Source organism: Apis mellifera, linkage group LG1 (assembly GCF_003254395.2).
Source record: "Apis mellifera strain DH4 linkage group LG1, Amel_HAv3.1, whole genome shotgun sequence".
In the NCBI taxonomy this organism is placed as follows: Eukaryota; Metazoa; Arthropoda; class Insecta; order Hymenoptera; family Apidae; genus Apis; species Apis mellifera.
In genome coordinates this window covers 18,524,080-18,549,266 of record NC_037638.1, presented here as the reverse complement: position 1 = coordinate 18,549,266, position 25,187 = coordinate 18,524,080, and the positions used below count along the sequence as shown (strand labels likewise).

General features: G+C 25.9%; 5 protein-coding genes across 10 annotated transcripts in view; 2 read left to right on the top strand and 3 right to left on the bottom strand.

Annotated features, from left to right (window-relative positions):
* The first annotated feature begins 512 nt into the window (after window positions 1-512).
* LOC100578243 (proteasome subunit alpha type-6) lies at window positions 513-1,788 on the top strand. Its single transcript, XM_026440552.1, has 5 exons — window positions 513-648; window positions 805-899; window positions 989-1,070; window positions 1,167-1,596; window positions 1,683-1,788. The coding sequence occupies exons 1-5, from the start codon at window positions 573-575 to the stop codon at window positions 1,738-1,740; spliced, it is 741 nt and encodes a 246-aa protein (XP_026296337.1). The 5' UTR covers window positions 513-572; the 3' UTR covers window positions 1,741-1,788.
* Window positions 1,789-1,880: 92 nt separating this feature from the next.
* On the bottom strand, window positions 1,881-2,780 carry LOC414039 (probable small nuclear ribonucleoprotein Sm D2). Its single transcript, XM_397475.7, has 3 exons — window positions 2,633-2,780; window positions 2,178-2,433; window positions 1,881-2,091 (listed from the first exon to the last, which is right to left on the bottom strand). Coding segments are annotated over exons 1-3 (363 nt in total). The 5' UTR covers window positions 2,635-2,780; the 3' UTR covers window positions 1,881-1,986.
* Window positions 2,770-4,189, top strand: LOC550996 (rRNA-processing protein UTP23 homolog). Its single transcript, XM_006571116.2, has 4 exons — window positions 2,770-2,852; window positions 3,021-3,198; window positions 3,365-3,597; window positions 3,708-4,189. The coding sequence occupies exons 2-4, from the start codon at window positions 3,079-3,081 to the stop codon at window positions 4,132-4,134; spliced, it is 780 nt and encodes a 259-aa protein (XP_006571179.1). The 5' UTR covers window positions 2,770-2,852; window positions 3,021-3,078; the 3' UTR covers window positions 4,135-4,189.
* Window positions 4,190-5,553: 1,364 nt separating this feature from the next.
* On the bottom strand, window positions 5,554-10,242 carry LOC413099 (enhancer of mRNA-decapping protein 4). Its single transcript, XM_396550.7, has 9 exons — window positions 10,043-10,242; window positions 9,857-9,932; window positions 9,314-9,519; window positions 8,858-9,237; window positions 8,511-8,779; window positions 6,801-8,431; window positions 6,519-6,726; window positions 6,160-6,450; window positions 5,554-6,091 (listed from the first exon to the last, which is right to left on the bottom strand). The coding sequence occupies exons 2-9, from the start codon at window positions 9,907-9,909 to the stop codon at window positions 5,902-5,904; spliced, it is 3,228 nt and encodes a 1,075-aa protein (XP_396550.2). The 5' UTR covers window positions 9,910-9,932; window positions 10,043-10,242; the 3' UTR covers window positions 5,554-5,901.
* A 4,345-nt stretch (window positions 10,243-14,587) lies between these two features.
* Window positions 14,588-25,187, bottom strand: part of LOC551069 (diacylglycerol kinase 1) — an 81,185-nt gene continuing 70,585 nt past the window's right edge. Inside the window, exons 7-18 of one of the 6 annotated variants that reach the window (XM_006571114.3) lie at window positions 19,377-19,499; window positions 18,964-19,013; window positions 18,409-18,483; window positions 17,768-18,005; window positions 17,269-17,474; window positions 16,976-17,140; window positions 16,606-16,900; window positions 16,409-16,533; window positions 16,027-16,314; window positions 15,759-15,963; window positions 15,501-15,682; window positions 14,588-15,362 (exon numbers count right to left, since the gene is read on the bottom strand). In XM_006571114.3, coding sequence (XP_006571177.2) covers window positions 15,273-15,362; window positions 15,501-15,682; window positions 15,759-15,963; window positions 16,027-16,314; window positions 16,409-16,533; window positions 16,606-16,900; window positions 16,976-17,140; window positions 17,269-17,474; window positions 17,768-18,005; window positions 18,409-18,483; window positions 18,964-19,013; window positions 19,377-19,499 — 2,042 coding nt within the window. In that variant the 3' untranslated portion in view covers window positions 14,588-15,272. Of the gene's footprint in view, window positions 15,363-15,500; window positions 15,683-15,758; window positions 15,964-16,026; window positions 16,315-16,408; window positions 16,534-16,605; window positions 16,901-16,966; window positions 17,141-17,268; window positions 17,475-17,767; window positions 18,006-18,408; window positions 18,484-18,963; window positions 19,014-19,376; window positions 19,500-25,187 lie in introns of all 6 variants that reach the window. The other 5 variants (XM_006571115.3, XM_026443335.1, XM_006571113.3 and 2 more) reach the window with 5 other exon arrangements.

Here is a 25,187-nt window from a genome sequence, read left to right as displayed (position 1 = left end):
TGTTAATCAAAACAAATTTAAATATTAAAAAATATTTTAGAAATTATTTATAATAAAACGTATGTGAATAATTATATATACACACACACACATATATATATTTATTTGTTTATTGACAACATGTATAAATTATATATTGCCAATAAAAAAATTCAGTTTAAATTATTTTTTTTTAATATAAAAAGGTTTTTTAAAAATTTATAAAAAATTTAATTATATATACTTTTAAAAATATAAATATTTTTGATAGAGATGAATATTTTCAAAATCTATTTAAAATTAATTATTATTTAAAATTTAAATTAATAATATTTAAAATTTTTTTTTTGAATTAAATACAATTTTATATAATTTTTATATAAAAAAAAAATATATTATATTATAAATATAATTCATAAGTAATTGTAAAAAGTTCTTTAAAAATCGATTTATATATTTGATTTTAATTTAATTTTTTTAATAAATAAGTTTAATATTTAATGTAAACTACCTTAATATATGGCTTGCATGATTTGACGTTTCGAAAAGTTACCTACAACTTTTAAATACGACCATTAACATTATTTGCAAATATGGCGCGAGGTAGTAGTGCTGGTTTTGATAGACATATTACAATTTTTTCACCAGAAGGACGGCTTTACCAAGTAGGTAAGATTTATGAAAATATTTTATAATAAAATAATTAATTTAATATTATTAATATATTTTAAACTATTAACTCTTATATTTTCTAAGCAAAAATCATAACATGGCGTGACCTGCAATTTTGAACCTTTTTGAATGTAATTAATAAATATTTTACAGAATATGCATTTAAAGCAATAAATCAAGGTGGTTTAACATCTGTTGCGGTGAAAGGTGTCGATACCGCCGTTTTTGCGACACAAAAGAAAGTGCCTGTAAGATAACCTCTATTAATTTGTTTCTAACAATTTTTTGTAATATTATTACTATTATTCTTTTGTAATTTAAAAATATTTATTTATAGGATAAATTACTTGATGCTTCTAGTGTTACTCATATTTTTCAACTTACTGAACATATTGGTTGCCTTGTAACAGGCATGATAGGTAAAACTTCAAAAAAGAAAATTACAATAATAATTAATAATAAAAAAGTATATAAAATATTTCTTTTTAAATGTATTTTTATATTGTATATTTTAGCTGATAGCAGATCTCAAGTTCAACGTGCAAGATACGAAGCTGCTCATTTTAAATATAAATATGAATATGAAATTCCTGTAGATGCATTATGCAAACGTATTGCGGATATCAGTCAAGTTTATACACAAAATGCAGAGATGCGGCCTCTTGGATGCTCTATGATGCTCATTTCATATGATAAAGAAAAAGGTCCTTGTGTTTATAAAGCTGATCCTGCTGGATATTATTGTGGTTATAGAGCTATTTCTGTTGGTGCTAAACAAACTGAAGCTAATTCTTATCTTGAGAAAAAATTAAAGAAAAAACAAAATTATGATCATGATGAAACAATACAGTTAGCAATTACATGTTTATCTACTGTTTTATCAGTAGATTTTAAGCCAACAGAAATAGAAGTTGGTGTGGTATCAAAAGATAATCCTAAATTTCGGTAAATATATCATAGTCTTATTATTTTTATTTTATTTATATAATCATCATAAATAACTAATATATGTTTTATATTTTGTATTTCAGAACTTTAACAGAACAAGAAATTGATAAGCATCTTACTGCAATTGCTGAAAAAGATTAATGATTTTATGTATAATTCATTACAAATAAATATCATATCTTGCTTAATTTTATTTTATTTTAATATTTTTAATATAAAAAAAGAACATATTTTATTAGATTCAAGATGTAAATGTTGATACAAAAATTATACATTTATAATTTAAATTTATTAAGAAATTTATTTGAAATTTTTATTTTTCATTTATAGTAAATAATTATAAGTAATAAGTTACAGTAGAATTTTAAAGTGAATTTATTTGTAAAATTATTTTCCTGATGCTGTTGCTAATGGATTCCGTAGAACTAAAATTACAGAATCACCTCTTAGGAACATCTTAGAAATAAATCTATCCTTGTTTACTGGTTTTGCCTAGTCAAAAATTATTTATTTATATTTTTAATTTATATCTTTAATTTATATTATATTTTTAATTCTTATAATGATATATTAATTACCTTTTTTTTCCCTTTTCCAGTACGTGGAAGTTCAGTCCACATTTCTTTTACATTTTCTAAAACCATATTGCAATGCCTATCAAATGCTTTTACTCTTCCTAATAATTTTTTATTATTTCTACAATTAATTAAGACTTGTGTATTATTTTTTACAGATTGTGTTAATACTGAGAGTGGTCCAGTATTAAATTCTTCTTCTTCTCTTTTTGCTAATTCCTCAGGAGTCATTTCAGATTTTGGTTTAGTTAAAGAAGACCTAAAAATAGAAATTAAAAGTTATAAAATAAAAATTAGAAATCTAAATAGAAAAATGTTAATATTTAAAAAAAAAATCATTTTAAATAATATTTATTTATTAAAAATATCAAATAAATAATGATAAAATAAGGTTATGTATTTCAATACATATGAATGCATAAAATTAAAACAATAGAAAATATTGTATAAATATTTACATTCCGATGAAATTTTTTTATAGGTGAAGATAAAATATATATATTTTTTTAAATAATATTATCACAATATAATATTTGAGTTTTAAAATTAATAAGATACACTTTGAATAATGTTGCCACTTTCGTTTACTGATTGAAATAGGTTATGTTTCTTACGTTATTTAGCAAATAGCACATTGGGAAATGATTTCTATAATTTACCTTTATAAGCGTATATTTTGTACGTTAAAAATAAAAATAAGTGAAAATAATAAAAAATGAATTAAGAAAGTATTTTTTAAAAAGAAAAATTTATTTATTTAATTTAATTATCTAAAATTTTAAATATTTTATTATTTTTAAAGTATTATATATAATTTTTAATATAATACTTTTTAATATTTTATAGGTTATAAAATATCGATATATATCATAACAAAATAGTATATTTTTAAAAAAATAGTAATATGAAATCAACTCGTCAGAAAAAAGCTAGAAAAAATTTAGGCTTTTTTATTAATAATTTTAAATTTAGATCGCCATTTCAAATTCTTATTGATGGTACATTTGCTTTGGCTGCTTTAGAGGTTTGTATCTAAATATTATATTTTAATATTCTTTAATTAAAATTAACAATTTTATTTATTTTTATTATCTTAATTGGAGGTAAGTAGAAGATATATATATATATTTATAATATAAAAAAGTAATTTGTATATATATATATATATTTATTTTCTGATGTTTTTTTAGAATAAATTTAATATACAAGATCAATTATCAAAATATTTCCAATCTGATATAAAATTATTAACTACACCATGTATAATTTTGGAAACAGAAAAATTAAGTTCATTTTCAAAAGCAGTTAGTGGTGCTATGCAAATAGTTAAACAATATCCTATACATAAATGTGGACATGAAAAAAACTCAATTAGTGGTACAAAATGTTTAGAATCTATGATTGAAAAAAATAACTTATTTAGGTATAATTTCTATAGGAAAAATTAAAAATTAATTATATATTTATATTTACGTACATGCACATATATATATATTTTATTATATTTTTTTCTATATTTATTATATTTTTCAGATATATTATAGCTACACAAGATAGAGATCTTCAGGAGAGTTTAAGAAAAATTCCAGGTGTTCCAATAATATATTTACATGGTAAAGCACCAACATTGGAAGCACCTTCACAAGCTAGCCGTAAATATGCTGAAAATATTCGTAAAGGACTAGGAATGACTGAGAGGGAAAAAGAAAATATTAAAATATTAAAAGAAGCAGCTGGAATAATAGAAAAAGTAGAAGTAAAATTTAGAAAAAAGAAAAAAAAAGGTCCAAATCCTCTTAGTTGTTTAAAAAAAAAGAAAAAAACACAAACAAACATTTTAAAAAATACTAATGAAAAAAATTCTGGTAAAGTTAAGAAAAGAACAAAAATAAAAATAGCAGCACATATTAAAGAAGCATTAGTTGCAGAGATAAAGAATAAACTAGAAAAAGCAAAATGAGTTGAAAATAAATATTTGTTAAAAAAATTTGTATATGAATAAATTATTAAAATTATTCCATTAATTTTTTTTATTTATCTTTTTTAATTTATAAAATTTAAATAAATAGAATATTGCAATATAGATTTATGAATAGTTTTTATGAATTCATTATATAGATCATAAATATAAATATATTATTTTATTTCTAATTCTTACTTATGGTAAATATATAAAATATTATACACAATTATTATTATTTATGCTTAATAAAATTACAATTAAAGATTCTCATATACATTATAAATTGTTTCAACAATTTTTATACAATATTAATATTAAAATTTGCTAAATTAATTTCTTTATTGCAAATACACATAATTATTTTTTATATTTTAAAATATTTTATTCTTTATAATATGCAAATAATATTAAAAATTACACATAATAAAAGTAATAAGTAGAAAAAAAATAAGTAGAATCATATATACTATATTTATATATATATTACTTTTGATTTAATATTTAATTATATAAGGAACACAATATAAATTTGGAACTAGGAACTTTTATATATAGCTAATGTATATAAATATATAAATACAAGAAAAATATAAATGCATATTATTACATATTATTTACATTCTTTGAAGAATTATAAACTATGAATATAGAAGATATATATATGTATATGTATATATATATATCATTTTATGATGTAAAACATTTTGTTTACATGCTTATACACATGCTCATTGTGTTAATTATTAAAGTACAACGAAATTACCCCATTTATTAATATATATATTATAAAATTTGAGATACAACTTATTCATTTTAAAATGTTTATTTTTTTCATAGTAAGAAATATAGAATATTTTGGTTTATTACATTACATTTAGCAGTATAATTTCGATAAAAGAAAATACGGATGAAATAGAGATAAAATAAAACTATATAGAACAGAAATATTTCAATACATGTAGTTTTTAAACACAGAATTTATGAAATTTTTTTTTTTTTGTCAGAAAAAGAGTCATTAAAGCTTATAATTTAAATCTAATTAAAATTTAACAGCTACTTTCTTCGTGCATATGAAAAATTTTATGTGTATCATACAATATGTCATGAAATGCATTATCTATATATTAATATAAAGTCAACATTTAGGAGAATTAAGAGAATATATGTTAATTATATTTAAATTCTATTTTTTAAAATTTCGCTTTAAATGTGAGAACATTACATAGTTTAATTTTACAAGAAAATACTATTTAAGAAATATAATTATAATAATTAAAAATAAATTTCTTTTGTGTATCATACAAATTATAAAAGAACTTTCTTAATATCAGTCAATATACTAGTAATTCATAAAATTTTTTATTGATAATTAATAAAATAATAATTTAAATTCCTTAAGTTGTGTGTCATTATTTTAATGACATTCTTATTTATATCACGCTTTTTACTTATTATGTATAATACACTTACATAATATGTATTTATAATCAAGAAAATAATTTTCTGTTAAACTCTTTCTTTCTTCAATATTTCGTAAACGTATATACTTTATGAAAAATTAAATTATAAAAACAGATTTTTTGAAATTGTGTTAACTGCTAATAACTTCGTACAATATTTTTTCATATTCTATGTAAATTACTGCCAGTCTTAAACAGGAAGATAATGTGAATATTACTTTCAGATAATATTAAAGTATTTTTTTAAACAAAACATATAAAATCTCGTGTCAGTGCGTTTTTTCTATTCCATATGTATATAACATCAAGGTTGTTGATTTAAAAGCGCACGTGCAGCCATAGCTAACATTTTCATACGTCGAGTAGAACTATGATTTGGATTTGCTGCAACAAAAGCAGCTAATTGTGTTTGTAATGTCATTAATACGGTACCCATATGCTCTCGTGTCACTGGATCGTTCGGATCTAAATTTAATATTGCTTCTTCAAGCCACCTAATAAATGATAATAAAAAATCAATTAAAATTTAAATATATAATAAAATATATTCATAAAAAATTACCTATGTTTAAGCTCCGTACGATGTCCTAAATCTGCAGATAATTGTTGTACAAGTGAAAGAATTACAGGTTGTTGTAAAATACATCTTGTACCTTGACCCTGAGGTCCCACAGAAGAAAATACTCTGGCGGGTTCTGTTTTTTCACAAACTAATACTACCAAACCTAAATCACTAGCACTTAGAGCTTGTTGAAAAGCAGCATTTAATTGTCCTCTTTGAAGAAGAGATATAACTCGTGCTTGAGCATCGGCGACTGCTGAGACTGGTATAGCAGGTGTAGTAGCTCGAGAGCTATAAATATATATTAAATTAATATCATTCTTTAATAAAAATTAATGTAATACTCATATTTTATTTACCGTGCATTTGTAATCTCTGTTAATTGTTGATTTAAATTATCTCTAATAGAATCACGAATTGTACGTATCGTTCCTTCTTGCAGAATAATTAAACCTCTATTCAGTTCTGTTTGTAATTCTTCACGAACTAAAGCAGATAATGCTTCACTTTGTTGTTCATTTCGTTGTTGATATTGCTTATCTGCAATTGCATCTACATTTTGAAGATCTATAAAATAAAAGAAGTATTATATAAAATATATATATTATAATATTTTCTTTAAATTATATCGAATATCTTACATTCACGAGTACCCCTAATAAAAACATCTTGTACTTGTCTGAACATCGTTTGACATGCTTTTTCCATTCCAGGTAAAAGAACATTTGTAAAGGCTTCTTTAAATGCTGCATCTAATGCTGGTTTTGCTGCATTTACTGCTGCCACAGCAAGTGTATCTTTTATATGAGAACTATTAATTAGATCTGTTAAATTCTTTTTTAAGAGTTCATCCATTCGAGCTGAATCTAATCTAAGTTGATGCTTTAATGGTTCTACTGTGTCTTCAATAATACGTGGTAAAGTAGTTTCAATTTTATCTTTAATTGTTGTTTCAAGTGTCTTAAGAAATTCATGTTGACGAGCCATTTGGCTATATAATGTTTGTTCTAAGGTTGCATTTTGTTGTTGTGAAGCTCTTGCTAGAGCAGATTCTATTCGCGTCGAAATTGGTGTTTCTTGTCTTAATCTAGTCATTTCGGTACGTAATTCTCTTAATTCTTGTCGCTGATTTTGAACTACTTCTAAAATTGATTCTATTTTATTTATTAATTCAAGAGCATTTAATTTGCTTGTTGTTTGCCAAGTAGTTTCATCATTTTCTGCAATAGTTGATTCATCTTTTATTTTTTTTCTTTTTTCTTCTTCATTTGTAAATCCATCAGTTTCCTGCATTGCATGTCTGCTTACATCTTTTAATAATACCATCGGAATATTAGGCCAATCTTCATCAACAGTATTAGTAATTTCTGGTTTATTTTCGGTTTCTGGTTCTTCATTTGCTTTTGTAAGGGATAAAATTTCTCTTACTTCTCTAGATGGACTACTACCACTACTAGCAGGTGCTTGTTCTTCTAATTCGCTTGTAGCTAATGGTGGATCTGTTGCATTTAAAGCCTGCACTGCTTGTGCAAGTGATGGACTAGCAGATAAGACTTTACCTAATTCTGGACTACTGGGACGAGAATCTAGTTCATTATTTTCTTTTTTGGCAGGAGAACTGAATGCGTCTGGTGTCATTAAATTTAAGCCAGTATTATGATTCGTTGTTGCTTCAATTGTAGCAGATAAAGAACAATTTTCTTCACAATTTTCCCCTGAAATTCCATTGTGATTAACATTTCCCATATCTGGTAAGTCTTCAGAAAAGCCCAATGAATCATGAGTCAGTGTGTCCATGAGGCAGTTACCACTCACATGTGAGGCAGGTTTAAAAGCAATATGACATTCTTGCAATGATTTTGGTTGAACTAGATACATCCTGATGACAAGTTGCTCTTCTATATCATCTTCACAAGGACTTAAATCTTCAAGTGATTCACCAGTGGGACGTACTTTACACAGACCAGCGTCGACAATTCCAAAACTCAATATTGGATATGGGAGAAGAAATTCTGATATTGTACTTACTGATGTTAATGTATCCCCATTATCTTTTATAAGACTTAATATATATAGAACTTTATTGTAGATATCTGATAATAAAAGATATCCTGCACTAAGATCTAAGCCTGCTTTTAACACTGGTAATTTACCAGTAGAAGGTGTGGGTGCGAATTTAATAGTTTGTAAGCATGACCATACTTCACAAGACCAAACTTTCAATTCTGTATTATTATCACATCCAGTTATAGCAAATCTCCAAAACTGAACTCTAAAAAATAAAATATAATTATAATGATTATTTTAGTAATAAAATAAATTCAATAATATTTTTTTTAAGAATTACTTACTCTGGATGATATGTTTTATGATCATCTAGGAAGAATAAGCAAGAAATAGGTCGTCCACCATGTGGTCTCCATTGATGTAAACAACGTGGTTGTGCTTGATTACCATGAGAATTACTATGTAAATAAACTTGAAAGAATTTTACTTCTCCATCAAAACTAGCTGTAGCTAAAGCTGTACCATCTGGACTGAATGTTGCTTCTATGATTGTATCAGAATGTTGATCAATTTCCAACATGCCTCCATTTTCCTTTACAGCTGGATCAGTTGCCTATCATTTAGTCAAACAGTTGGATACTTTGTTCATTTTGTATGGATTTTATAATCTGTAAGTAAGGTACACATTCACCTCTATTGATCTGAATCTTGCTGAAACAGTATTAACTGACCACAACTCTACTTTGGAACCCCGAGTTAGAACTAAAAGCTTTGAAACTCTATCTCCATCTGATGGTACATCTTCTGGAATATATGGACACCATATCACACGATGACTGGTAGGAGATATATCTTCTGCATTTACTTGTAGTAATAAACTACATAATAATTCAGATGGTGTTGATTCAATGGTATGTATGAAAAGATTTCCCAAATAATCAACGCATGCTAAAATTGCATTTGAAACATGTGCAAATGCCAGATCTTGTATTGCAGCACGCATTCCTCTTAATAGAGCTCTCTGTTCCAATTCTTTATATACAACTCTAACCATACCTCCTCCATTACCAACTAAATAATATTTTTTTAAATTTAAAAAATATATATATAATCAAATAAATGCAACTTTAATTGAAATTTAGATTACCTTTTATACCATATGCTAAATATTTTCCAGACATATGAACAGCTAATAGTTGGCCTGGATAAAAGTTATGTTCCCATGTAAAATCAACAATATTTTTTAGTTTCACCTTTGAACTACCATGATTATGCCCTCCTGGTGAAGGAATAACAGTAATATTGGTACCATATAATTCGACTGAATGTTGATTTTCTTGTCCAGTGAATTCTCTAAACATAAATTTATTTTTATGATACATATATAAAAAAAAAGTAATTGAAATAATAATAATCAAAATTTTAAAATAATAATAATAATAAATGTGAATTTGATAACATTTAATAATGAAAATTATATAATTTAAATAAAAATTTAAAAATTTAGAATGATAATATATTAATATAAAAACAGATACATTATATTTATATTAAAAATAAATCTATAGACAGAAATACTAAATTATTATTAGAAATTATTATAAAGAGTAGAAACATGAAAATAAATATATTAATAAAAAAACTTAATAAAAATTTTATCGTTTATAACGAAAATTTAATAAGTACGTACACTGTTTGCTGATAGTGAAGATGTCTTAGGTTATCCTCTCCTGTTTTGATCATTTTGATAAAAATTATAGCCTATCCTAAAAAGTAATAAAATTAATAAAATTTTAGCAATTAGCGTACCGGAATTCAGATAAATCTAACCTCAGCCGGTGGCACGCCTGATAATGATATATTTGAGTAGTCTTACCTTTCGTGCATATATTTGCCGGATTACGAAAATGTTTTTCCAATTATATGTTATTTACTTTAATAAATCATACGTAAATTATTATTTCATTGATATAAATAAATAATGTGCTTTATGGACATACTTTAATAAAATTATTAAAATCGAAATGTCAAGCAACCATCAGATACTTGTCAGAAAAACGAACCGGAAGTTCAGCAATGATATTTTATCTACTTCGCGCTATGTGGCGCTTTACGCCATCTTAATTTTAAAGATTTCAATTACTATAAACATACATAATTCATATATATTATATATATTATTTATCTTTTAAATTATCAGCATAAAACGATTTTATATTTCTTTGTATAAATTATAAAGTATATTATTATATAGTTTTTATATTATATTATATTATATACTTTTTATACTCTTTATAATAATAATCTTTTAATTTATGATATAAATTATATGATATTATTTATAATTATATAATAAAAAGTATGTACTATATATATTTTTCGGATATTTTATGTTCACTATAAGATATAATATTTAATATTCTACATAAAATATTTAAATGAATACTCATAGGAAATCCTATATTGTAATTTACATTTTATTTTGTATAATACACTATAATAAACAGGCTTTTTTTTCATACATAATTAATGTCTTTTGGAAAATGGCAGTAGTGCTCAAATGTATGAAGACCCAAGAAAAATGGCAGTAAATTCTTTTAATTCAAATATTTTTCAATAATACTTAACTATTATAAATCCCAATAAAACGTTTTTTAATTTTTAACCCTTTGCGTTTTATTTCGAGTTCCTCTGATAAAATTTCATAAAATAATATATTTTTTACTGATTTTAATTATTTAGGATAGATAACTTATAATATAAATTAGACTCAATACAATCTGAAAAAATAAATGAAGTTTGAACAATAACTTGAGAATAACAAATTTTTTAATATCAAAGTTTTATCATTCATTAAATATTATAAATATATATTAATAACTTTATATAGATTTTTATATGACAAAATTAATAGGCGGATATAGGTAACCAGTTAAGATAACACTGAATGAAATTGAATCTCTGTTTAGATTATGATTATGACATGATTTTAAAAATGTAAATAATGACTAAAATAAAATGCATGATGTCATAAGGATATCTAATATATAATATGTATAAATATGTAATAAGATTGACTTTAAGCGAGTCAAGCGCTTAAGAGTTTAGATACAAGGAATAGTAAATAATATAGTCTCATGATAAGAAAATTATTATAAAAAAATAAATATTTCCTTTAATATTATAGTTTTTACATTTTTTAAAATGTATATAATAAAAAAGAAATTATTTCCATAAAAAATTTAAATTTAAAAAAGAAAAAAATACTTTTTAATAGAATCAAAGATGATAGAAATACATTTGAATACATTGAATACATTAAAAAAATTTATAAGAATCGATAAAAAAATCAATATTATATGTAATTTTTATTCTATTACATTTTAATCATATTCATTCAACAATTTAAATTAAAATATTTAAGGCAGTTAAATTAATTATATTAAAATATCGCGAATTTTTTTGAATTTTTAATTTGAATTCTATGATTCAATATTATTTTTTTGTCTTCATAATTATCAATGAGAAATCTTTTTGTTTTCTTGTCACTGAAACGTTTTTATTTTATTCCTGAAAGTAATAATATTGTTCCTTTAATTTATTGATTTTCTTATGAATCATTGAGTGCGCTTAATAAAAAAAAGAAAAAAATAATTGGCGTATGCTATTATCAATGTTACTATATTATTTTATATGTTATTTTTATGTATATAGAATGTTTTATTTAAAATCAATATCAATTGTTATTTTTTATAATAATTATAATATAGAAATGGATTAACTTGAAAAAAGGAACTTTTTAAATTTAAAATTATTAAATAAGAAAAATTCGCATAAGGAGACATCAAGGTATGAAATTTATTAAAATTTAGTAATTTTCAATTTTCAATATTCTTAAAAATGTAATAATTTCTGTTTAAAAATATTATCATACTATATTATCATATTATATATATTGATCATAAATTAGAATATAAATATTTCTCTCTTGAGGAAATCGATATTTTGCATTAAGGATTAAAAAGTTCGTTTTTATTGTAAGTAATCGTTTTACGATTTTTCATCCTTTGCTATATGCATCGGAATATATTTCTTTTCTTTTCTTTTTTTTATTTTTTTCTTTTTCATTTTTGATTTTTGGGTCTTTCTTTATACCATAACATTATACAATGACAAATATACTGAGACACTGTGCCAATCCAATAGAAAAACAATATTTATAATATTATTGTGCCAATAGTATTCATTTATTCACAGCTTCGCACAAAGAAACACGACAATATTTATTTTTAATCAGAGAATAAATAATAATATTGTCGTACTTCTTTCGTCCGATTTTTCTCTAATGAATAATATCTTAATCATTAAGACTTTAATGATTTTATCATTATAGATAAGCGTAATATTTCGATTCGTCTAACAAGAGCAACTATATATGTATATATATATGTATATACATATACATATATATATATATATATTATAATCAATCATATAATCGCTAAGAGAAGTATGCGTATATTATGATTGTAAAGGAAGTAATTATTTGCGCGACGAATAAATTGTATATCAATTTTCTACATAAAACGATCAAGAAATATATACTTGAAAATATTGACTCGTAAACGCTTGCCTTTAAAATGTCTTTTCATAGAAATTCATTTTGGGAACAATCTATATTCTGCATTTGTTTGTAATTAAATGAATAACGAATAAATAAATAAAATGTAAAAAATATGAAAATGAAAATGAAATGGAGAAGAAATTTCATATTCTATTTACATGATAAAATCTAATCAATTTCAAGAAACAATGGATATCATTGATTGAATTGATTACATGAGATTAATGATCATCATTGCTACAAAATAAACTCTAAGATCATTTTGTACCGTTACATGAATTTTCGATGTTGTGATGGTCCCTGCGGGATTTCATATACTTGGTGTCATATTTTTTTCGTTACACTTTTTATACAAAAGCATAACATGGTACGAAAGCAAAAATAGGTACTTATAGATTATGGAATAATATAAGCGAATTTGATGACATTGATCTGATATTGGATGAAAAATTTATTAATCTTAATTTTCATAAATCGATCGAAGCTCTATTATAGTATTCAATATTGCTACCACGATTCTTTGTTGAAATATGATTGGATTTGTTTCGATCTTTCTTAAAATTGACATTTTAGAATAACATGAAATGAATGTACATGAAATGACGAATGCTCAGAAAATGAACATGATATTTTAATAAAAATATTATGTTAATTTATTAAAAAAAAATCAATTATTATTTATTTTTATTATCGGACGGAAAATTATTTTTGAAAAATTATAAAAAAATTCTGATAATAATTATTGACAATCATTAGTTTGTTTTTTCTCAAAAATAATTACATAAAATTGATAGATATATAAAAAAATAAATAGCATGTCAATATCTTAGAGCAGTCGTAGAAACGAGGCTATGAAAATTTGTAAATGTATAGAAGCGTTCGTCCGACAGACAATGAGGAAGTGCATGCTAATGTAGTTTCGAAGAAGAATCCTACGAAAAATTCTATAAATTCTATACCACAATACTGATCATTATATGTAACACGTTGGCTGCATTGATTTTGATTAATATATTATATCTATGCTTGTCTTCTATTTATTTAACAATACAATATTTAATATATGTGATCCATTTCTATATTTTAATAATTCGTCATGCGTACAATCAAAAAAGCATCAATGTTCGTGTATCGATCAAAAGTGGCCAACGTGTAAAAAGATAATAAATTTAAAAAAACCTAATTTATAATAACGCGCAATTATAATATAGATTAATAATCTACATTGCATCTAGTTGAAAATATATGTATAATTTTAATAATGTCTGATTACATGATTTATAAATAAAAATAAATGCGAAATAAATTTATTATTATTTTATCGTCGCGTTTGATTTGTTGATATGCTTACGATATATTGCTCCGGCTTGAGAGCCATCGAATAAATAAATAGTATATTGGAATAAATAAATAAATAAATAAATAAATAAATAAATAAATAAATAAATAAATAAATAAAACCAATCGATTGTGATTTATATCTAAGCAGTTACGACTAAGCTTTCGTACAAAAATCTTAACGTTAAGAGAGGAAAGATAGATCTTTGATTGTTGGACGGAGTCGTGCAAAAAAGAGGAGCGATCTGAATTGTTTCATACCGTTCGATAAATTCTTTTCTTTTCCTTTTTATAAAAGTAAACAGTTGTAAAATTGGTCGAGAATAGACAGATCAAAAGATAACATATATATATATATATATATATATATATATATATAGAATATAAAATAATATATATTATTCGTAAATATTTTCAATATTTAATTGGCAAATTAAATTTTATTACATAATTTCTTTATGTATAATAAATATTATTTATCTAAGAAAAATGAACTGTTTATCCTCGACTATTCTGATTATAGCTTATTTTATGAAGAAATGAAATCTTTACAATATCTCTATGTTTTGTACAAAAAAAAAAAAGAGAATAATTAAAGTCATCGATAATATTATTTAAAAATAATATTATCTATGAGATTAAATAACATTATCTACGAGATTATTTTCTCTTTTGCATGATACCGTACAATCCGTCGGTATATTATTATACGCTCGATTGCAATAGTACAAGCTTGTACTTGTATATTTAAAGCGGTAGACTCAAACTACGGATTCGAAAAACAAAAAAGAACATTCGGTGCTTTTTTAATATAATGTATAAAATGATTAAAATTTTATTCGAGCTTCTCAAAGCACCGATAATTCATGAGTCTACCGCTAGTTCCTAAATCTAAGATGAACGATGCTTTATTATTCTCAAAAATACTGTATACAAGAATACCTAAGTTATGTCGAAGCTCGTTCCACGCGCTCGGACGAGCACAAAAACTATATTTAGTATGATCGAACTGATACGCTTCCTTTTCTTTTTTGTTTATTTAAGATAAGATAAAAGAGGCGGGATGACGCTGAAACTACGTTCTGACTGGAAACTGAATTAATGATTTCAATTCTTCAGTTTCATTATTTGATAATGTCAAAGTTCACCTCTTTAAAAACCGGAAAAAGCCTCGTCCCTTCTCTGGTGGTGGTGCCATTAACATTGGTACTTGGTTCTTATGTGTTATATGAATCTAAAATAACAAAACATTTTGATGATACTTTGATATTTATAATATTATAATTATAAATATAAATATATAATTTATATAATTATAAATTTATAATATATGTAATTAAATTATTATTAAATATTTAAAAAATCAACCTACAGTACATGGACCCTGCATCCATGGTTCACCATCGATTTGCATTGGAAAACGTTTGCTAGTAGTAATAGTGACGCTACTACACTGAGCCAATCTTCTACCGGAATGACGAAGTCCAGTTTTCACTTGACCCATGTGCAAACAGTTTTCTAAACCGATTACTTCTATGAGATTGTCACCAATATCTACAATAAAGAAATATTTTTTAAGTTTTTTCAATTTATATTTCATTAAATAATTAATTATATATTAAGTACACACCTTGTATTGCGGCTGTAAGATCTACGGAATTAAAACTGCTAGTACTGAGTTCTTTATCTGGTCGTTTTTTCCGTTTGCCAAGACGACGATGTCTTGTATGATGTTCACCCCAGAGATTAGAACCTCCGTGAGTAAAAGGAATGTTTAATAATGCGACACCTTGGAGAGAAGGTCCATGTGCTAAATCCAACGGAGTTCCATCACACTACAAATAAAAAAAAATGCAATCAATATTATTGGATAAATGGATTTAAGTAAATTTACATACAATGATTTCGAGGTCTTCATGAAGATTTTTACAGCTGGCAGCAAATTGTTCTGTGGTTGCGTATTCAAAATACCAAAGTTTATTTTTCATTCTACTATTGAATTTTTCGGGATTTTTCTCCCTTTCCATATGAAATTTTACACAGATCGCTGCGTCCACACCCACCGAGAAATAATTGTTAATGATATTATACGGTATACTATCTTGATTTGGTTTTTTCTCATCTTTTTGATCAAGTACTTCTATTTGCCAGCGATCCATCATTACAGGCGTTGCTTTCTCTATTTTCTAAAAATTTTATTAAGAAATGATATTAAATATTTTTAAAATATTTCTAAATTTTTTTATTTAAAATATTTTCAATTATTATTTCATTACATACTTTGAGAACTTTGTGAATAGCTTCTCCTTCATAACCACCACCCCATCGTAAACATCTTGCAAGATCATTGCCTGTACCCAATGGTATAACACCTACAGCGGGTTGATGTTCGAATTGAACACGATCTGAAATTCAAAGACAAAATTTATTAATAAATGAATTTTTTAAAGACCGAATTTCTAAATTATTAATCATACCCATTGTTTCTAAGACCCAGCCAACGGTACCATCACCGCCGCAGCAGATCACCTTAAAGTTTTCTACGTCTTTGAACATTTGTAAACCTTGCATAGGTCCACCCATGGCCAAATTATGAACTTGGCGCGGATTCAAGATGTATTGGAACTTTCTCAACATACGTTCGCCTTGCCTTCCTCCAGATTTTGGATTTATAAATACTAAAAGTGGCACGATCCCCGATGGTGGTGTAATTTGGAAAGACATTGCTGGTTGTTGATTAGTAGCTGTTCCAGATGTTAGAAACCCACTCTGCTAATAAAATTATTAATGAACTATTTAATTGATTATATATTTAATTATATATCTTTTTACACTTACTGTACTAACAGTTGATGAATCTTGTCCATGTTTACTTCCTCTTTTACTATCTCTTGATAACGATCTTTGCCTGTCCAGAACAACTGGACAAATCGCTGTAGGAGGAAGGATATGAACTGCATATTCACCAAGTGTACATTCCGCCCTTATTTGCGAGACACATCTGTTATGTAACTGTAAAAATTTTGAGATTAATATAGTTTATTCTTTATTATTTCTTTTTTAAATCTGATTCAATGTATAATATAATAATTATATTATAATATAATATAAAAATATATTAATTATAAAAGATTACTTACTGTTATTTGACACCATCTACAGTGTAAACCCGTGATTCCATTATAACTTTTGATAGTTTTTTTACATTTGAAGCATTTTCCGTGACAATTTCCTTCGACCCAATGATGCGCCATTGTCTGAGATGTTTTTTTACTTTTAACGTAGGTGGCAATACAAGAAGCTGGCGCTCTTTGAACACATCTTTCATGGACCGTGTATTTGCAAACTGCATAAAAGAAAATAATTCGTTTGTTTCGTGTTTCAATGCAAATGAAAAAAATTATTGGTATTCAAGGTGTTGAATTACTTTTATCTTCCTTTTCGATATTATTTCAAATAATAAAAATAACATATATTTTACAAAATTGTTTTTTTTTATAGATTATTAAAGAGTACAAAAAAGAAAAAAAGAAAAAAAAAATATACATATAAGAAAATTACCAGATAAAAATTTTAACAAAACACGTATAAAAAAAAAAAAGAACAATGCGATATCAAAGAATTTTCGATAATACTTACAAACACAGCAAAGACCCTTCTTCCCGAGACCAACTAACATATTTAAACAGAGATTACAATAGGCGGGTTTGCTAAAGTGTTTTAGCCTCCAGAGATGATTACCATCTTCCTTTACGTGAGAATCCAAGCCCAAAAGAACCAGTAAGGGTATCGTTGTAAGACCACCTCTTTTCCACTCTTCTAAAGACACTGTACCATCCGCATCATAATCTATTTCTATCATCATGTCTTGCAGTATCTATAAATATTGGGAGAACTTACATTTAGATATCGTTCATCAATTTCCCATTTTTTTTTTTTGCTTTCTATAAACAAAGAAACTGTGAATTTTATACATATTTCTTACAAAGATTTTTTTTTTTATTTGATTACTTGAATGCATATACGATTATAAATATATTTATTCTATATTCGAATTTTAGAAAATGATTAGTTTATTTATCATAAAGAAAAAGAATTGTTTTCAGATGATATAATATAATAGAATATAATATAACAGATAATATGTAATACAGAAATGAAATTATCATGAAGCTAATTATTGGAAAAGAAAATTATTAATGATTAATAAATTATTATTATATTATTATTATTATTATATTATTAATATTATATATATTAAATTATTATTTCCAATTTACCGGTTTCAATTCCGTGACATCCCATCCGAGATACTCGGCGACATTCATCATTTGATTGACAATGCAGTCCATTTCCTAAAAACAAATAGTAATATTATAATATTAAAATTTTATAATAGATAAAGCATTTTCAAATCGATTTACCTCAATTTGTTAATAAATTTCGTTTATCAATATAATAATCATATTGATAGACACATGATTAATTGATCGATTAAATATTCAGTATCTTCATGATGTAAAATCTATAATTTTTGCATTTTAAGATTGAGAGAATTATTGGAGGAAAATTATTGAATTTCAAATAAAAAGAAAAATTAAAAATTAACTAATTATATTCATATATAGAATAATAATAAATAATAAATGAAACAAAATATATATAATATATTTGAAATAAAATTTATTAAATTTTTGTCAAAATTTAATGTCAAAATTTTACAATTTCATGTTTGCTTCGAAATTCCAATGAAATTATTATTAATAATTAAAAATTGAAGTTATGTTGTGTTTTAAAAAAAAGAAAAAAATTAAATTTTTTCTTATTTTACTTACATTGGTATCAAGAACGCCGTTTCCATCCGTATCATATAGCCGGAACATAACTAGAAAAAGGAGAGAAATGCAAATGAATTAATGCTCATCGAAATTAGCGTGCAATAAGTTGCAGTAGATATGCAAGTTTAAATGCATCACATGCGAACATAGATAGCGAATTAATCTTCTGAAGAAATAATTGACATATGTTGGACGTCCGAATCTGAATGTTTAAAAAGTTCGGAATACATCGTTCAAATTTTCAAGATATTAATGATAAAATTTTCTTTTATCGATTTACGATTCACGATAAAATATAACGCTTTAATGAGAAAGGGTTGTTCATGAACTTAGTACGAAAATATCATATCAAGGTTTACCTTCATAGAGTGTAATTAATTTTGATCGATACGAAAGAAACGATTACTTACACTCCAATTTATCTTCTGGTCTGCCAGCCTCCAGAAGAGAAAGATAGCACACGATATCCTTAAGACTGACTTTAACCGAGTGGACGTCTATCGTGCTTTGCTTTCTAACGAGATGTCTCATTTCTAAAAATTAAAAGATAATAAATGAAGTTAAAAATTTTGATCGATTTCAAATTTATTTTTTAATTATCACTTCAAAATCTATCATGAAATCTATAATTTATTTCTTTACATTATTATATAATAACTCTTTTATTGCTATCTTTTTCTTTAAAGAAATTTTATTTTTTTAATTTGTTTTTTCAACAATTTCTTTTATTTAATTTCTCATTTCGAAACATTTTGCATAGTTTGTGATGCTTCAAAAACAAATATATCCGAACAACATAACATTCTGGTTGCGTTTCTCCTTTTTTTTCTTATAATATTAATAATTGATAGAATACAATTCCTTTAGGGACAAAAGGAAAATTTTAATACCGGTGGCGCCATCTCGTGGATGGACGCTGGAAGCTTCGACTTGTTACACGGGTTACAGAACATGCAAGGAGGTATTCGTGACGTCATAAATAAAGAAAGCAATATTGTGCGAAAAGGATACAAAAGAAGCGCGACTAACTATATGCGCATGCGCAGTAAAACTTTCTAATATATCAAAAACATTATATGGAAAATTAATTAATTATTAGTTTTTTACGCAAAATTTCTATACTTTTAAGATCGCATATCACAGCTAGAACCTCAAGCAACTTTCTCGTATAAATTTTAATATAATTCTCTTCTTAATTAATTAATTATTAATGATTTATGTGTCATGTACGGGCTGACGCAACCGACATCCAATACATTATTCGATAATTTCACATTATTACAAGATTTATTTATAAATATGAATATATACGCCAGAAACGTTGTTTTTTCCGCTACATTCTCATATAATTTTTATTCATAATTTTATTCTCGTTTGAACGAATAAATTGATTTATTACTTAACCGCAAGTTGCAAACTTCTTATTTGATTTTGCACATGCGCAATAAAATTTTTTAACATATCGGGATGATTAGGTTGAAAATCAATCAATTATTACTTTTATACTAAAAATTTCTATATTTTTAAGATTGTATCTCAAGGCTAGAACCTCAAGCAAATTTTTCATGTTAATTTTGACAAAAAATTCTTTTCAACTAATTATTTATTGATGCTTATCATGGAGAACGTCTCAATCGATCAGTTCTTGATCTATAACTAGTAACAAACAATCGATATATTCGTTCAAACGAGAACAAAATTATGAATAAAAATTATACGTGAATGTAGCGGAAGAAACAACGTTTCTGACGTATATATTTATATTTATAAATAAATCTTGTAATAATGTGAAATTATCAAATAATGTATTGGATGTCGTTTGCGTCAGTCCGTACATGACACATAAATCATTAATAAATAATTAATTAAGAAGAGAATCGTACAAAAATTTATACGAGAAAATTGCTTGGGGTTCTAACTTTGATATACGATCTTAAAAGTATGGAAATTTTGCGTAACAAATTAATAATTAATTAATTTTCCATGTAATGTTTTCGATATATTAGAAAGTTTTATTGCGCATGCGCATATAGTTGATCGCGCTTCTTTTGTATCCTTTTCGCACAATATTGCTTTCTTTGTTTATGACGTCACGAATACCTCCTTGCATGTTCTGTAACCCGCGTAACAAGTCGAAGCTTCCAGCGTCCATCCGCGAGATGGCGCCACCAGTATTAAAATTTTTAATTTTTTTTCCTTGTCTAACTTACATACACAAAATGTACTTTACGTTTCTATATATATATCAAATTCTACATATATTTTTGTCTTCTTTTTGTCATATATATATTTCGTAAATGTTTTCGTTACGAATATACTTTTTACATATTTAATATACATGCAAATACATATAAATACATAAATACATTAAATTTTATAATTAAATTTTGTAACAAAAAAAAAAAAAAAATTAAAACGATGAATGCAGCAATATAAAGGAACTATGTATAATTATAAAACGGATAAATAAAATGTTAGATAATATACGTTTTTATATGATACTTTTAGATTATATTTTCCTTATTGTAAAGCCTTTCCTTATTGAAATTTAATAAAAAAATTTTTCGTCTATAATTTAAGAATTCGAGAAAAAATTCGCGCGCCACTTCTTTTCCAATTATATTTTCCTCATACAGAATTATAATTCTCAGAAATTCTGATTTTGTACTAGAAGAATATAATTTGAGAAGAGGTAGAGGAATTTTCTTTTATTTCCAATAATATTGGAAAATTTTATACGAAATACATAATGGATTCAAAATCATCAAATACATACACGTGCATTTATAATTAGAATACACACGTATCACGAAAATGGATGTTTAAATTGTATATACATATATTTTATATTACAATAGATTGTAACTTTTCGATTTTATATTATAATAGATTGTAAATTCGATCGTTTTATATAGAAAGTCAATTTTAACTCATAAAAAACCAAATGAATGGCGACGATCAAAAATCGATTTTACGTAAAAACGATTATGTATGTATTTCTCAAGAGAGAGTACTGCTTCATTAGAGATACATTGCGATAAACTTATCGAATTGTAAGTTAATTTACCTTATTAGACCAAATAAAAATCTTATGAATTATCATTAGAATATAAGATCTAATACAGGCGAATTATATGATTGTGAAGATTGTAACGTCAATTTCTAAGTAATATTTTTTTTTATTTTTATACGTAGAGTGATGACACGATCAGTTACGATTTGGCATTTGTGTGAGAATATTTAATGACGTGATCTCATTAGATATATAAATATATATAAATACATCGAATAACATCACTACTATACGAAATCTCAACTGATCGTGTCATCACTCTACGTATAAAAATAAAAAAAAATATTACTTAGAATTACAATCTTCAGAGTTTGAAGCATTATATTATATTATATTATACAAATATATCGAATAATATCACTACTATACGAAATCTCAACTGATCGTGTCATCACTCTACGTATAAAAATAAAAAAAATATTACTTAGAAATTGACGTTACAATCTTCAGAGTTTGAAGCATTATATTATATTATATTATATAAATACATCGAATAATATCAGATACATCGAATAACATCACTACTATACGAAATCTCAACTGATCGTGTCATCACTCTACGTATAAAAATAAAAAGAAATATTACTTAGAAATTGACGTTACAATCTTCAAACTTTGAAGCATTATATTATATTATATTATATAAATACATCGAATAACATCACTACTATACGAAATCTCAATTAATCGTGTCATCACTCTATAAAAATAAAAAAAAATATTATTTAGAAATTGACGTTAAATCTTCAGAGTTTGATGAAGCATTATATTATATACAAATTCTCGTGATAAATTTCTCTGATTAATATAATTGCTATATATTGGCGACGTTTAAATCGGCGAAAAGTGATCGAAAGAATTATTTTTAGATTAGAACGAAACAGTTTAGTCAGCGACGTCTAAGAGGCTCTACAAGGAGAACCTGTTGCTTCCCACAGAGAGATTTAGGAGAGCCAAGTATCGATGCGTGTACACGAGTGCTCTAATTATAACGATCGAACGTTGCACGTGCATGCGGCCGTTCGTAGATAGACGATCTTGTCGCGACGAATATTCTTGGAACGATATTTGTAAGCAGAAATTTCACGTCTCGTCATGTAATTTCAAGCGAACAACGTAAACAATTTCTCCATCCAAATGATCGGAATATAACAAAATGTTTGTTTCGATTACGCGTTTCTCGGGAAGATTGTTATGCACTTTCTCAATAATTTCTCGATTTGTAATAAGATGTAATCTTAATCTGAGAAATTAAAGAGAAGTCTTGGAGATAAATAGATCCTAAAATTAATTATTTAGACAGATTATATGAGAAAGAATATAACAATGTTTCCTGAAGATTAAACAACTTTTGAACGAATATATATGAATATTTATGATTTCAAAATGGTCTCGATAGCTTTACCATCTTCAAATCTCTGTAACAAGTATCTTAATCCTCGATTAACAATAGAGACATTCACGAGACATTACAATTAGATTAGATTTATACCTTTTTTCCCAAAAAATAGAAAAATAGAAAAACTCTGATACCTCGAACTGTACGATTGGATTTCGAATTATACTCCTTCGAGTCCAATTAATCACGACTACGAAGACATGGAAGATGATTCCGCGAAACATCAAAATATTAATCCTCGATTACCAATAGAAACGTTCACGAGAAACATTACAATTAGATTAGATTTATATCTTTTTTCCCAAAAAATAGAAAAATAGAAAAACTCTGATACCTCGAACTGTACGATTGGATTTCGAATTATACTCCTTCGAGTCCAATTAATCACGACTACGAAGACATGGAAGATGATTCCGCGAAACATCGAAATAAAATATGATTGTTACGTTCCCGATAAAAATAGCATCGAATCGAAGACGAGACAAAGCTTGGAACACAATATCCCCTCCCCTTGTAATTCCCTTCCGTGATTTTACGAATCTGCGCATACATAGATGTGCAAGAGAAGAAAGAAAGAAAGAAAGAAAGAAAGGAAGAAAAAAGCGGATGGTCACGGGGGAAATAAAGTCGGTCGATCAATCGCCAACGATTTATCTTTAGTACGCGCAACAACGTTGAAACAAATTCACCGACTATTCTATTACTATATTACTCTCCTGCGATCCATTTTGCCTCGTCCGTGATTTTTCGATGGCTACATGCCGCCATTTATCTCGCGGCGATTTCGAATGACGCACGAATCGTGCCTCTAAGAAACTCGTGGAAAAATTCTCTCCTCGAGAAAGGATCGTATCGAACGCTCGTTGCATTTTCCTTTCCCCGATTCTATATATATTTCATCATTTTAGAAAAAGATAAAAGATAAAAGACTCGAGACTTGGAGAGTATTTTTCGCAAGTGGAAATTATTAAGAGCCAATGATAATTTTTAAGACGATGTCTACTTGCGAAAAATATGTATATATATCTCGAGTGATAACTTGTTGAGAGTTTTAAATGTACTCGTAAGAGATATCATTTTGCAAATTCGATAAATTGGAAATGCTGTTTCGAATATTTGCGCTCAAGATAGCGACAAGATAAACAAGAGAAAATTAAACAATAGCACGAATGGTATCCATCGAATTCCGTCAATAGTTGATTTTGGACAGAGGATGGAAAAGTACGTGTATCGCTTAATATACCTCATTTTCCTATTCCAATATTGACAATTTATTCAAATATCGACTCGCTATTAAATACTCCGAATATTTTCATCGAGATGCGACGTGAAGTTTCGAATAAATGATAAAAAGGGGATGCAGGTTCCCTAATTATTCGTTCGAAAACAACGAACCTAGGGTTGAAAGAAAATTTGACCGAGGAACACAGGTTCGTTTCGAGAAACTTGGCTTCAATTTATTCCATGGAGCAACTGCGAGGATCACTGCGAGCAATTAATTTAATTGAAACTATCGATGCTCGCCGGATGACACGATTGATTGGTTCGCCGCTACGATCACAGCTGTAATGAATAACCGGATGGGGGCTAACTTATTCGTTATTTCCGATTTCATTTCGCCGTATGAATAGAATCGTACAATCAATTCACCGCGTGTATTGTTTCCCGCGGCGATTAATCCCGACACCACCATCCTCCACGATCGAAATGGTTTTTCGATCGAAAGAAAGAAAAAAAAAATAGGATGTT

Coding starts and splice junctions, on each gene's coding strand:
- LOC100578243 (XM_026440552.1), top strand. CDS start 573: ATGGCGCGAGGTAGTAGTGCTGGTTTTGATAGACATATTACAATTTTT. Junction 649..804: donor AGGACGGCTTTACCAAGTAG/GTAAGATTTATG, acceptor AATATTTTACAG/AATATGCATTTAAAGCAATA. Junction 1,597..1,682: donor AAAGATAATCCTAAATTTCG/GTAAATATATCA, acceptor TTTGTATTTCAG/AACTTTAACAGAACAAGAAA.
- LOC414039 (XM_397475.7), bottom strand. Junction 2,092..2,177: donor CTGGAAAAGGGAAAAAAAAG/GTAATTAATATA, acceptor ATTTTTGACTAG/GCAAAACCAGTAAACAAGGA.
- LOC550996 (XM_006571116.2), top strand. CDS start 3,079: ATGAAATCAACTCGTCAGAAAAAAGCTAGAAAAAATTTAGGCTTTTTT. Junction 3,199..3,364: donor TTGCTTTGGCTGCTTTAGAG/GTTTGTATCTAA, acceptor ATGTTTTTTTAG/AATAAATTTAATATACAAGA. Junction 3,598..3,707: donor GAAAAAAATAACTTATTTAG/GTATAATTTCTA, acceptor TATATTTTTCAG/ATATATTATAGCTACACAAG.
- LOC413099 (XM_396550.7), bottom strand. CDS start 9,909: ATGATCAAAACAGGAGAGGATAACCTAAGACATCTTCACTATCAGCAA. Junction 6,451..6,518: donor ACAGAGATTACAAATGCACG/GTAAATAAAATA, acceptor ATATATTTATAG/CTCTCGAGCTACTACACCTG. Junction 6,092..6,159: donor CGTACGGAGCTTAAACATAG/GTAATTTTTTAT, acceptor ATCATTTATTAG/GTGGCTTGAAGAAGCAATAT.